The sequence below is a fragment of the Fringilla coelebs genome, assembly GCF_963513975.1.
Source record: "Fringilla coelebs genome assembly, chromosome: 21".
In the NCBI taxonomy this organism is placed as follows: Eukaryota; Metazoa; Chordata; class Aves; order Passeriformes; family Fringillidae; genus Fringilla; species Fringilla coelebs.
Genome location: NC_140047.1, coordinates 2,822,282 through 2,835,943, shown reverse-complemented (window position 1 = coordinate 2,835,943; position 13,662 = coordinate 2,822,282). Strand labels below are relative to the sequence as shown.

Genomic DNA, 13,662 nt, shown 5'->3' with positions numbered 1-13,662 from the left:
AGCTGGAGGAGGAGGGGAATCCTGGTCCCTGAGTTGTTTCTCATCCAGGATTAAAGCATCCCAAATGCTCAGCTTACTGCTTAAGCTCTCTGAGCTGTGGAAAGCAGCTCCCACACATTGGTTTTTGAGGACACAAGAATTTAGGAGGTGGCCTGGATGGAGGAGCTGTGCAGCTCCCAGCTTTTGGCACTGCTGCACTTTGTGGGGTTGGGATTGGGTTTACCAGGGGTACATGGCTCCAGAAGGGAAATTTTGGAGGAAATCCAAATTTCAGTCAAATGAAAGAAATGCACTTTCAATTCTTTTATTCAGGATAGTTTGGGTTTATTCCTGACAATAGCTCTGGAAGCTGGAGTATGTGACAGTCTTTGGAGACCAACAATTACAGAGGTGAATCAAAACCTCAGTGCAAACATCCACAGGGTTTCTTGTCTGGGAATTCACAGCAAGCTGTAGGAATCTTGTACAAAACCACAACCTGAGAAAGCAATGTTATAAATACCTGCTCAATTTTGCTCAAAACATGGCTGTGTGCTCTTCCCAAGCTGCTCCCAGGCCATATCTCACCTGGGGCTCAACAGCAAAGCCTCTTCTTGGCCTCTCAGGATTGGGAACAAGCCCAGGATTCCCACTCCATCAGCCCAAACTGTCTTTTCCAGTGTGTGTTGATTAATATCCATCAATTGCTGCTTTGAGCTTTCTAGACAATGACTGCCCACAGTGACGTGTCCCCAGAGGCAAAAAGCAGAAGAGCTGTGAGGATGAGGTGTCACCACCAGAGCTGAAACAATCCAGAGAGTTATTTCTGCACCATCTGGCACAGCTGAGCAGCCTTTGAGGCGAGCCCAAACACACCTGCAGGGCAGAAATCTCACTGCAGGTGCCAAAGGTGAGCTCAGGGATGAGCTCAGAGGAGCAACAGCTCAGGAACAGGTCCAAAAAGTGTTCTCCTGAGGATGTGGTCACGTAGGAGCTGGGGAAGGCAGGCCTGCACATCTGGGGGCAGGAGCCACAAACTGTCCCAGGGCCAGGTGTCCAGCCCTGCCTCTGCTCTGCACACACCAGCCAGGACCAAGGAAAGCAAAGAGCTGTGAGCCTGCAGAGAGTGAGACACATGAGGTGACATATTCTGCAGGGGCAGTGACCCAGGGATTGTTCCATCCTATTTATATCCTGCAGCTTTTGATGCCACCTCAAAACTCCTTAATGACAAGAATCCCAAATGAGAATGAGGAACAAAGTGTCTTGCACTTATTGGGAGGTGGCTCCAGCTTCCTTGCCCTTCCTTTTCCACAGAGCATCAGGAAAAAGTGAAGTTTCTGGAGGTGAACAGGGACCAGGTTGTCCAGGCTGCCACCCCTCTGCCTGGACCAGGGCAGAGCCAGTGCAGGGCTGGGAAAGGACACCTTGAGCACAGCCTGGTGGAACACACTCCCCATGACCACAGAACTCTGCAAACCCCAAGAGCAGGGCTTGGTCTCTGCAGTAAATCCCTACAGGAGGTTGACTTTGGCCACAACCTGCTTGCAGCCCATGCTGGAGTACTGCTTGTCCCCTGTAGTGTAGTAACTGAGCTGATTTGCCAAATTTTCAATGTGCTTTTGGTCAGGATAGAGCCCCTCCCTCCTCATCTGCTCCAGGAAGCAGTTTATGACGTGAGACTTCTCCAGGAGGACGAAGGGGATGATGTCTGCAGCCTTCCACAGAGGGTGCACACTGACCAGGACCGGCTGGATGATGCTCAGCAGCTCTTCAGCTCCCCGTGGCTGATGCAGGAGCTCAGTGGATGCATTCTGGATAACGAACTTTGTGATTTCAGCACCTCCCAGGTTGCTTATTAAAATGTAGATGGCATTGAGGAACTCGTTGGTTTGATTGGGTTCAAAGAATCGGCTGAGAGTGTCCAGCAGGACGGGGGACATGAGCTCAACCTCATCCAGAATAAACAGTGGGGTCTTTTCCTCTATTTCAGCTCTGGTAACCATGTCAGAAATCTTCTTGGACAGATCTATTTCACAGGTGAGGGGAGCCACCCCGCTGGGGCAGTGATGCATCACAAAGTACTGCAGCACAAAGTCATTGTCCATGACAGAGCGAAAGTGCTTGGCCAGCACCCAGCCAACGTGGCTCTTCCCAACCCCCGTGGGGCCATTCAGAGAGATCACCAGAGGCTTGTTGTGGACATGGGTAGCCAGATAGTCCTTCAGTAATTCCACAATACTTTCCACAGCAACCTTCTGCCCAAATACTTCCCGGTGCATGGTTTTCTCCAAACCATCCAGGTCGTATTTTTGGAGGTTATCATCCAGGTTCTCGATTGCATTGAGAATCTGGAAGAAGATAATGGCAATGAGCAAGAGGAGGCAGCGCTTTGCCTTGCTCTTCTCCTCTGCTGGGAGGTATTTTTTTGTTTTATCTGGGTAGAGAACCATCCTGGATTTCCTCCGGCTCTTTTTCCGCCTGCACTTTTTCACCGAGTAATGCTCCACAGACGTGTCAAAGGTGAAGTACTGGGAGCTCTCAAAGCCAGACTGATTAAAGAAGGACATGGAAGGGCTGTACAGGGAAGTTCTGTTCAGGGACAGCTGCCTCTGGAGCAGCCTGGTGTGGACAAACTCGGCAGACTTTTCCCGAGGCAGCTCCAAATGCAGACGGCTTTTCTTCAGCCCCTGGTAGCGCCGGCGCAGGCGGACGATGGCCCGCAGGGGAGAGGAAATGGAAGTCATTTTCTTGGAAGCAGCAGGGATCACAGCATCTGGTACTTCCTCTGCGTCACTCTCGGAGCAAGAGGCCTCTTCTTTTGCATCACAGGGCATTTCCCCTTCCCTGTCACTATCGGTGGCAGGAATCTCCCCTTCCCCATCGCTGTCAGTGACGGCAATCTCCCCTTCCCTCTCACTGCCACTGCCACTGCCAGGAATGTCCCCTTCCCTGTCACTGCCACTGCCAGGAATGTCCCCTTCCCTGTCACTGCCACTGCCAGGAATGTCCCCTTCCCTGTCACTGCCACTGCCCTGTGTCTCTCCTTCCACTCTGCCCTCAGTGAAGACAATTCCTGGGTCACAAGGAGCCTCTTCTTTTGCACTGCTCTCAGCACAGGGCACCTCTCCTGCATCCTCCTCTGCTCCAGTTGTGTCTCCTGTGGGATTGCTCTCCATGCAGGACATCTCCACCTCCAGATCCCTGAGGACACTTTTTCCATCCAACTCCAAGCAGGGCAGCTCTTCCTCCATCTCGTCTGGTTCTTACAGCCCATTCACATCATCTTCTTTCTAAAAAGAAAAGGAATGATGTAAAATTGACCTTCTTAACATCAGGAAGTGACCCATAACACTGGAATTAGACAGATATCCCCCTTTCTAATGGGCAGAAACCTGCAGCAATCAGCAATGGCAAGGTGGCAGAGACTTTCAGACCTAAGCTGACTTTCTGGAAGATGGGACAGATGTGCAAAACTACAGATGAAATTCACAGAAGGACTAGGCTGGAAAAGACCCTCAAGACCATCGAGTCCAACCCAGCCCCAACAGCTCAACTCACCCCTGGCACCCAGTGCCACATCCAGGCTTTGTTAAACACACCCAGGGATGGGGACTCCACCACCTCCCTGGGCAGAACATTCCAGAACTTTATCACCCTTTCCATGAAAAACTTTTTCCTAATATCCAACCTGAATTTCCCTTGGTGCAGCTGGAGGCTGTGTGCTCTGGTTGTGTCAGTGCTGCTGCAGACAGAGCCCAGCCCAGCTGAGCACAGGCACCTTTCAGGAGCTGTGCAGGGTGATGAGGGCACCCCTGAGTCTCCTTTTCTCCAGGCTGGGCACCCCCAGCTCCCTCAGGGGTTCCTCAGTGTCAATTAATGCAAACTGATGTTAAAACAAAAACCCAACCCTGCCTTCAGATGCAGAAGGGAAGGTCAGAGCTGGCTGGGGCCAAAGCCAAAGGCTCTGCCGTGAAAAGGAGGCAGGACAGCAGGACAGACCCATGCTCTGAACCACAGCTGCCCAGTGCTCTTTCCCTTCACCTGCTCAATTCAAGGAAGACACAAAGCCCCACCTCTGTGCCAGCACATGCACACAGGCACGTACACACCCTGTGGGAAGTCACTGTCCACCCACGGACACCTCTGGGGCTGTGGGAGTGACTTGCTGTGGTTGCCATCGTGCCTGTGGTGGCACCTCCCAGGGAGGATTTTCCTGGCTGTGCTGATGGATGTGCCTGGCAGGGAGGTGAGATGAGAGCTGCCCTGATGGGAAGGCTCAGAGGGGCTGCAGGGAGCCAGCATGGCTGTGTCTGAGCCTGCCAGCAGCTCTGGCTGTGGGGAGAGGAGAGGGGCAGCTCCAGAGAACCCCAACCCTGCCACCCCCACAGTCCCTCCATGCCCTGTGTGCCCACACACAGCCCTGGACATGCAGGAGGGACACAGGGGCTGCCACATGAGAGCCTGGAGCTGCACAGGAGAGCTCAGGGACCTCCTGGGATAACCATCTGAAAAGACAAACCTCAGCTGGCAAACAAGAAGGAGAGGCCAGAGGGATGTGACAAGAGGCACAGACCAGCAGGGAACCCCTGGGAGAACACAGGGTTGGATGCAGCCCCATGTGCTGCCCTGGCCCTGCCTGGCACAAGGCTGGAGGTGGCAGAAGCTGTGTCATGGTGGGAGGGCACTTTTCTGACACCTCTGGGCTGCAGCAGTGCCACACAAGGCACAGTTTGCACAGTTTGCTGCTGTGGCACTGCCAGCCCCAGCACAGGCAGCGCCAGGAAACGCCACTTTCATCAGCCATCCTTAAAACATCAACACCGGATCTTGCCAAAGGCACCAGCACTCGGGAGGGAGCAGGGAGGTCGGGAAGTTTGTAATTGTTTGTTATTAACTCACTGCAGCTCAGCAGGAAGCACCAACCTGCCCCAAGTCACGCTCTGGACCAGGTTTTATTCCCCTGCACAAAGCAGCTCCCACCGAGCCCAAGGGCACCTGGAAATGCTCCCTCTGCCCCCTTGCTTCACCCCACACCTGTCCTGCCTACTCTGAAATGCAAAGCTTCATTCCCATTCCGAGCACAAGCTGATTTTGGGACCGTGTGAGGGCAGCCCGTGAGCCCAGCCATCATCAATTAACCCCGAGTGCTAATTGCTGACCGAGCTCCTGACCCTGAGCAGGGTTTGGTGTGCAAAGGTAAAACCAGCCAGACTGGATCTGGCAAGGGGGGCCTGAGGCAGCACCAGGAAGGAGCTGGATGCCACCATCACTGGGATGCCACCCAAAGGATGCCACTGGGAGCCCTGGGCTGACCCCAGACCCCCCTGCAGCCACAGCCTCGCTCCTCTCCATCCTGCATCACCTTGCTCACACAGTGCCTGCGGGTCCCCAAAGGGACAGCTGTCCCCAAAGCCACTGGGAGCAGCCCCTGCAGCTCAGACCAGGGATCAGAGACACCACAGAGCTCAGCCAGGGATCAGAAAACCCTCCAGACATTGCCAAACATCTCCACAAGCACAGGGTGATGTTTTCTCAGCCCCAAGCCCTTGCAGGTGAAGAGGGGGTTGGTTAAATGCCAGGGAAGAGGCTACGGAAATTTACAGGAGAAGTTTTAGAGAACAGAAGGATCACAGAATCGTGGAATAGTTATGGCTGGATGGAACCTTCAAAGCCCATCTCGTTCCAAACCCCTGCCACGGGCAGGGACACCTCCCACCAGCCCAGGCTGCTCCAAGCCCCATCCAACCTGGCCTGGAGTGGGGCAGCCACTCTGGGCACCCGTGCCAGGGCCTCACCACCCTCATTCTCAGAAACTTCCTTATCTCTAATCTAAAGCCACTCTTCTAGTTTAAAACCATCACCTCTTGTCCTGTCATAACAGGACTTAAAATGCTTAAATTTTTTTTTCTCTTTTTCACTGGCTCCCTTCAAGGCCTGGGAGGCTGCTCCTGGCAGGAAAACACCGGACACCCCAAGCACTCCCTATGGACACCGCCAGGTGCTGCTGCAGCTGAAACACGGAGTGATGTGGCTGCTCCCAGCCCAGAGCCTGCTCTCCCACTGCCATGCCCAGGCAGAGAGCTCAGAGCCCTTAAAAGACCCGTGGGGAATGGCGAGGACCGAGTGCTCACCAGCTGGAGGTGTTCAAGATCCTCTTCCCACAAGCACATCCATCCCAGCAGGGTGGGATGCCCAACCCTCCAGATGAACTGAGCAAGGCAGGGTGGAAGGACAAAACCCCATCCTGAGCAAGGAATCTGCCCAGTCATGAATATAATAACCCTGTTAATGCCGTGACTCAGCCCCTAATACCTGCTGGTATTTACACAGGACTGGAAGTTTCTAAGAGCAGCCCTCGCACACTCCGTGTCGGGTCAGGGCTGGGCAGGAGGCTGTGCCAGCCTGCAGTGGTGCACTTTTGACAGCTTAATTTCATATTTAGTGAAAACAACAGAAAGAGAAGGCAGGAATTGGGTCTGCAGCATCCCAGTGCTGGTGTAAACACTGCTGATCTCTGTCCTGGGCCGAGCTGGACACCGCAGGAAAACTTGCACTTGGAAGCGCTCCTGGGAAGCCTCCAGCTCTCCTGCTGTAGCTCTTGCAGTGTTTGCATTCGTGCACCCTGCTGCTCCAAAACAACGTTTCCACAACAGAGGAGCCTGTGTGGGCAGCTGGAGGCAGCCTGGGAGAGGGGAGCAGGTCGGGGACAGCCCCGGGCAGGCGGCAAAGCCCCTGGTGGCATCAAAGGCCAGCGGAGAACAGCGGTCCGGGTTAAAGCACCCCCGGCTGGGGAGCCTGAACCCAAACTCAGCCTCTGTGGATGAGCAAAGCTGCTGGGAAAAGGGAACGGCTGGGAAATTCTAAAGATTGATATCCCCCACCCCCAGCTGGAGCCAAACCCTCCATCCGAAAAGGGAGCGTTGCCGCGGGGAAGGGGCACAAAGCAGCCCCTTGCTGTGGGGGCTGCAGATAAAGGGGTCAGTGGCTGGGAATAGAAACCCGGAATGTTGGCAGAGGCCAGCACGGCCCCGGCATCCCGAACCGCAGCTGCCCGGGGGCCCCGTCCGGGAAGAAGCCGAGCAGGGCGGTTGGATCGGCGGCCGGAGCTCGGCGCCCACCCTCCCGAGCACGGCACAGGGTGACAGCGGTGACAGCCAGCAGCCCCCCCGACAGCCCGTTCGCCACCAAACCCCACCAGCCCAGCCCCAGGTTTTGCCAGGCCCCGAAGCCAAGTCCGAAGGGAAGGACAGCAAGCGGAGGGGAAGAGCCTGGAGCATCCCAAAGCATCGAGAGCAAGAGCATCCCTGGAAAACCGAGGCGGCTTTCGGTGGAAAGCAGCGACTGGGGACGAGCAGAAGGCGGTGGCAGGGATGGAGCTGGAAGTAGCCCTGGGGTGCCCTGGTGACCCCTGAGGGCCGGGGAGCAGGACGGGGAGCCGATGCCAGCGCAGTTACCCGCGGTGTCCCCTCGGCGCCGGTCACGGGCGCTTCCCTCCGCCCGCCGAGCGCAGCCTCCGGCCTCGGACGGGCCGGCAGCTCCTCTGTCGCCGCTCTCATCCGTACAGAAACCAGCCCCGGAGAGGAAATGGTGAGGAGGAGTGGCCCTGGGCGGCACTTCCTTCTCGCCTGCCATGGGATGGCCGCTGCCGGCCGGTTCCGTGTCCCCCTCCTGCCCAGAGCCCTCCCCGGCCGCTGCCGTCACCGTGCGAGCGCGGGCAGCGGGCTGAGCTCACCGGCCGGACGGCCCCGGAGCCCGGCACAGCATCCCCACCCTCGGCGCTGTCGCTCGTTAGTCACCAGCCCGGAACCCTCACCCTAAAGGTCAAAGCGGTGACGCTGCCAGCAGGGTTAATTGTGGCTGACGCGGTGCTCGGGTGCTTCCCCTGGCCAACAGCAGAAACAGGGAGTCAGTCTGCGGGGAAGGAGTGAGTGCGTAAAAAATAACGAGTCTGGAAAAAGCAGCAAGTCCAGTGTGGCTGGTTGGACCCTGGGCAGGTCCTGGCTGCAGCCGCTCCTGCCCTGCCGCAGCTCTTGGCCCCTTGGCTGCTCTGCCCAAGCCAGACAGAGGCTTGGGGACCAGGCCTGGGGACCAGGCCTAGTGTGGGCACAAAAACTCCCCAGGGAAAACCACTTCATGCCTCCAGAGCAGGAAGCAGTGGGATTTTCCTCACCCAGCAGTGCAAAAGTTCATCCTTGGGCTCCTCCTCACCTGCACTCCTCTTTCCTTCAGCCCTGATGAATGAATACCCTGGGACGTCCCCCCTCTCACCTGCACTCAAGGCTTTTTCCCCCAAATCGAGCCCATTTGGTAAAGCCAGAGAAGCTCTAAGTGAGCTCCTGCTGGTATTTCAAGCTCCTGTTTTTTGATGGAACTTGCACCCTGTGAGCCCAGCTGCACAGGACCAAAAATAAGGGGGGAAATCCCCCAAATTTGAGGGGTTTTGGTGTATCACAGTGCAGATCCCACCCTGGCTGTGATGCCCCCTATTCCCCTCGCTTCAGGGGAGGGGATTCTCTGAGCAAGTCTCCCCAGCCCGTGCCTCTGCTGTGGCCAGAGGGATTTGCCTAACAAATCCTTGCAAATGTGGGGATTTCTGTGTCAGGAAGGCACAGGGGCCCAGCTGGAGCTGACACTCAGCAGCTGGGAGCTGCCCTCGGGGTCAGGAAGCCAGGCAGGGCTGACCCAAAGCAGAAATCCCATTACAAAGGGCTTGGCAGGTGGTTTGGGAGCAGCCATGAAGGAAGATGCTCTTCTGGCTAATTCAGGTTTTTGAGAAGGAAGAGCTTCCCCCAGGCAGAGTGGTTGGTGACCATTAAAAACCCCCCCAACACAGTGCCCCCCAAAGCTCTGAAAGATTCAACATTAGAGAAGCAAGAGGCTGCCACCCCGCTCAAGGGCTGCCAGTGAACATTAACAGCCCAAGAAAAACTGTTCTGCTCTAACTGGGAAGGAGCTGGAGCCATTTCAGCACTCCACGAGCTGCTGGGGGTGATGGGGGGACAGAAAACCCTTGGAACAGAGCAGGAAACCCAGGGCAGGTAGAAAATGGACAGCCTGCCCTGGAAAGGGGGGTTCTAAACCCCTCCTGAGCTGGAGACAGAGGGTGACAAGATCCTGGTGACAGTGGGGACGTGGGACTGACCTGCCTGGGACCCCCGTGGTGCTGGATGGCACGTGGGGATGAGGACCTGGAGGGGCAGCTGGGCCACTGCCAGCCATGGAGTGACCACGAGGGGACAAGGTGATACAGGGCTGGGGACACTGTCCTGGTGTTGCTGCCAACTCCAAAATCACAGGTTGGGTCTGGAGTGGCCACCAAAAAATGCTGGGGAGCACCTGGGGAGGGCAGGGGCATTGATGGCACCAGGAGGTGTCTGTCCCACGTGGGGACAGGGAGGACAGGACAATGGAAAACCTGCTTATGTTCCCAGCCCAAAAATCCCCTTGAGCTGCTCCTGCCCCTGGTGTGTGGGGGCTGTGTCCCCCCTCCCCACGGGGCTTTGGGGACCTCCAGCCCCCCAAAATGGAGGAGACAAGCTGCTGTGTCCTGTGGGGAGGGGACACCCTGGGGGGACGTGCAGGCACAGAGGTAGTGGCTTTGGGGGGGGCACTGCCATGGGGTGGGGGCTGCAGGTGAGGGATGTGTGGGGGAGCTGTGCCTTGGGGGGCACAGGGGGCATCGGGGAGTGCACGGGGGGAGCCTGTGGGAGCAAACTGGGGCCCCCTGCCCTGTGCCCCGTGTCCCTGCGGGTGCCGAGGCCGGGCTCCCCCGGCGGGGCCCCGCGGGGAGGAAGCGGGTGCGGGGCCAGGATGGGGACGAGAGGTGCCACAGCCCCTCCTGCGGCCGCGGATGCAAATCCTGCACAAACACAGCCTCTCCCACACGGAGAGAGGCCAGAGAATGTCCCAGGGAGAGGGGGATGTGCCCTGAGCTGAGATTTTGGTACCAGCCTCTGACTGGTACCTGCTGCTTTGGGCATCCTGGGTTTGGTACCCACCGGGAGGCATCGCCAGAGCTCGGCTGGCACCGACTTATGTGATGATTCCTTCAAGGTTTTGCACATTGCCTGGTTAGCCAGAACATTTCTAGGGCTGAGGAGCAGCAGCTGCATCCCAAACATGGGCAAATCCCCCCCGTGTGCCCTGGGAAACCAGAATTGGGTGAATGAAGCACCCTGGTCCCTTTGGGGAAGCTGTGAGGTGCTCAGAGCTCAGAATGGGACCAGGGTGAGACCCAGCAGCTCCAGGATGGAGTGTACCACGCTTGCAGCATTGGCCTTGCCCACAGAAACTCTGCAAAAAAAGAGGAAAACCAGTAAAAAAGAAAATGAAAGCAGCTGAAGAGGTCATGGGCTTGGAGGCAGCAGGAAATGGATGTAGAGATCAGAAATACGGCCCAAGGATGCAAACCCTGCAGTAGGCAGGGAGCCCCGAAATTAAAGTGAGAGGCTGCAAATGGAGGAGGGGAAATGGGGTGGGGTGGGACACAGGAGGACCCCCACAGGCCCTGACCTTGGAGCCAGCCCCTCCTGCAGCCCCAGACAAGGAAGAATAAAAGAATATCATAAAATAATCTGCTCCACGGTGGGCAGGATCCTCACAGGGGGTTCAGCAGCCCCTGGCAGGGTTGCAGAATCCAGCCCTGAAGGGTCATTCCCAGACCAAAAGATCTTTTTTCCAAGCATGGGTTTGCCCTTTTGCAGTGTGATCCCCCAGCTCCACGGCCACATCAGCTCTGCACTGGGCTGGTGGGTGGATTTTTTTCCCTTTTACATCACCCACCTTGTGCTGATCTGCCCCGAGTTGCTGCTGCTGATCCCTGGGCTCCCCCTGAAGCATCACCCCTCCTTAATCCAGTGTAAATTCCCTGGATACATTCTTGGGGCCATCAAGCCAGACCCCTCACTCTTCTCAATCTCTTTCTTAGCAAAACTTTCCAGCCTCTGTGAGCAGCTCTAACACATCCTGAATAACCCAAACAGTTTATCCTGGGCTGGGAATGTCCCCCGCAGGGACGCCGCATCCTGCCTGGGTTATCATGACCCTTCCAAACAGTTTATAAATAGACCAAGGTAAATGAGGGGAGTGCTCTGGCTCAGGATTTTTATCTCATTTCTTGTTTTCAAGCCATTCAAAGAGTACTGGGTCAGATGATCACTCCTAAAACTCAACTTGAATCTGCTGCTTCTTTCTCCTCCAGTTGAGCTCCACCCCTACCTCGCTAAAACTGTAAAAAAGAGGTAAAAGCTAAGAAAAATGGGTTTGGCATTGACCAAAGGGAAGGCCATGGCCTTGTCATGAAGCACCATCCAGGCCCAGCACCAGGCAGTGGGAGAGGGCAGGGACCAGCACTGCTGCACCTGGGAAGTTGTGGCTGGCACTGCTTTGGAAAACAGAAAGGGTACATCCGGGAAACCAATGGAAAATTTGGGAAATAATATGGAAAATATGGAGAGCAGTGAGTGACTGCAGCACTCCTCCTGTCACCAACAGTGTCCCACCACAGCATCCCCCAGGGCCATCGATACCACCTCATGTCACAAGTCGTGGCTGGAGAAATTCACTGTAACACCTTCCCAAGGTCCCCAGCAGGGCTCTGTAAAACACCCCCGAAGAACTGGAGCCATTCCCAAGCATCCAAGGAGTAAAGAAGTGTCCCAGGCCAGGCTGGACAGGGCTTGGGACAACCATGGGCTAGTGGAAGGTGTCCCTGCCCATGGAAGGAGGTGGGATGAGATGAGCTTTAAGGTCCTTTCCAACCCAGGCCATTCTGTGAGTCTATGGTTCTATGATTTTATGTGCATTTTTGAGCTATAAATGTGTTTTCTTTCTCTCTTTCTCTCTTTCTTTCTTTCTCTCTTTTTCTCTTTCTTCCCTTCCTCTGGAGTGGGAGTGACAGCCCTGGGACAGGGACTGCCCTGGCCAGCAGACAGAGCTCCAGGCTGAAGCAACAGGGCTGCACAGCAAGTGGCACAGGGAACAGCACAAAGCCCTTCCCCCCCACCAGCTTCCTCTGCTCACTCTGAAAAAACTCACATTTCCAGCTTGTTTCAATTAACTTTAAGACTTTTATATTCCATGAAGGCTGAGGCAGTCATTAAACCCGAATTTTTCCTGTTGTAACACTTTGAAACAGCCACACCACAGCTCAGCTGGTGGCTCTGGCTCTGCCAGGCTGGGACCTCCCATGGGCAGAGAGGTGACTCCAGGTCCCCTCAGTGCTGGCATTGCTCATCCTCTGGCTCAGGATGGACAAACTCATCACACCCCACGGGTCCAGCCCTTGGGGCAGCATGGGGGAGCTGGGAAATTCAGGATGGGAGTGATGCCCATCCCCCCCCAGCCCTTCCAGGGCACAGCCATGGCTTTGGGAAGGGCAGGGAGTGCCCCTTGTCTCATCCCAGTCTGGGAATGCTGCTGGGATGGGGTACAGGACACACTCACTGCCCCACAGCCGCTGCACTGGCGGTGAGGAAGCACCACAGAGCAATAAATCCACCTGCACAACACGTAAATAAATCAGTGTTTTTGCAACCATGAGCAAAGCAGACGCAGCCAAGGCCCTGAGTCACCCTGGGCCGTGTCCCAGCAGTGGCTCTGTGGTGAGTGGGGACAGCCCTGATGCCAGCTCTGTCCAAACTGGCAGCTGCTTTGATCTCCCCACATCAAAAGGAGCCTTTTCCCTGCCCCATCACAGCCACAGCACACCCAGACACTCCATGGGACACTCTGTGGGATGGGGCTGCACACCCTGGGCTGGCAGGCACTGACCCCAGTGACCCTCCCTGCCAGCCCTTCCACATCCTTCCATGTGCTCAGTGTTCTTTCATGAAAAAATACAAAGAAAAAAGTGGAGAGAGGTCAGAGGAGAGAGAAGGAAAGGGAAAAGTTCCTTGGGCACTCAGGCATGGATGTCCATCCTTTCCCTGCTGATGCCCTCATGGATTTGCTGTCCTTTGGGTTTTTTTGGCTCAAACTGGGGTTTTTTCAGTTATCACCAGACCCTCTTCAGCACAGGGAACCTCCATAACAGGATGCAGCAAGTTCCCAGGGGCACAGCCCTGCCAGCCTGGAGCACAGTGCCCCAGGGGGATCAAGATGTGCTTTACCCACACAGGAAAACTCCATCGTGCCCAAGGGGGACAGAACTGCTGCACTCTGCTGCCTGCAGCTGCAGGAGGGATGCCCCAGGGACTCGTGGGCTTAAGGCACTGGAAAACAAGGCTGTGTTAAAGAGGGGGTGATTTCTGTGTTCCACAGGTCTCTCACCCACCTGGATGGAAGGCCACACTCACAGCTGCTCCTGTGTCTTACCTGTGGCTCTGTTAAGGCTCAATTCCAGCTGCCACAGGACTCACAGGCTGGGATTGAAGATTCAGCAGAGGAGGAGAGAGACTCCTTGGGCTGAGGAAACTCACTGGGTGCTTCACAGGAAACATCTTTTTAGTAAAAGCCAGATTTTCCCAGCATATTCCTCCTGACGAGCAAAACCCATGTGGAAAACAGGACGGAGGGAGCCTGAACACCCTGGAGGGGGGATGTGATGCAATCCTGAAACTGCTCCATAGCTGGGTGGGGGGCACAGTGTTTAACCAGGAGCTCTGAGATTATCCCATCCCATTTCCTTGTGTGCTGCCAACAACTCTGAAGCTCTCCAGGACAGACCCCAAGGGCAGCCCC

The 13,662-nt window shown here is 55.9% G+C and overlaps 1 protein-coding gene across 1 annotated transcript; it reads right to left on the bottom strand.

The window, feature by feature from the left end:
- Positions 1 to 343: 343 nt before the first annotated feature.
- Positions 344 to 7,537, bottom strand: TOR4A (torsin family 4 member A). Its single transcript, XM_084219466.1, has 2 exons — positions 7,437 to 7,537; positions 344 to 3,272 (listed from the first exon to the last, which is right to left on the bottom strand). The coding sequence occupies exon 2, from the start codon at positions 3,231 to 3,233 to the stop codon at positions 1,494 to 1,496; it is 1,740 nt and encodes a 579-aa protein (XP_084075592.1). The 5' UTR covers positions 3,234 to 3,272; positions 7,437 to 7,537; the 3' UTR covers positions 344 to 1,493.
- Positions 7,538 to 13,662: the final 6,125 nt, after the last annotated feature.

Excerpts from the sequence above, each read along its gene's own strand:
- TOR4A (XM_084219466.1), bottom strand. The coding sequence starts at position 3,233 with ATGGAGGAAGAGCTGCCCTGCTTGGAGTTGGATGGAAAAAGTGTCCTC.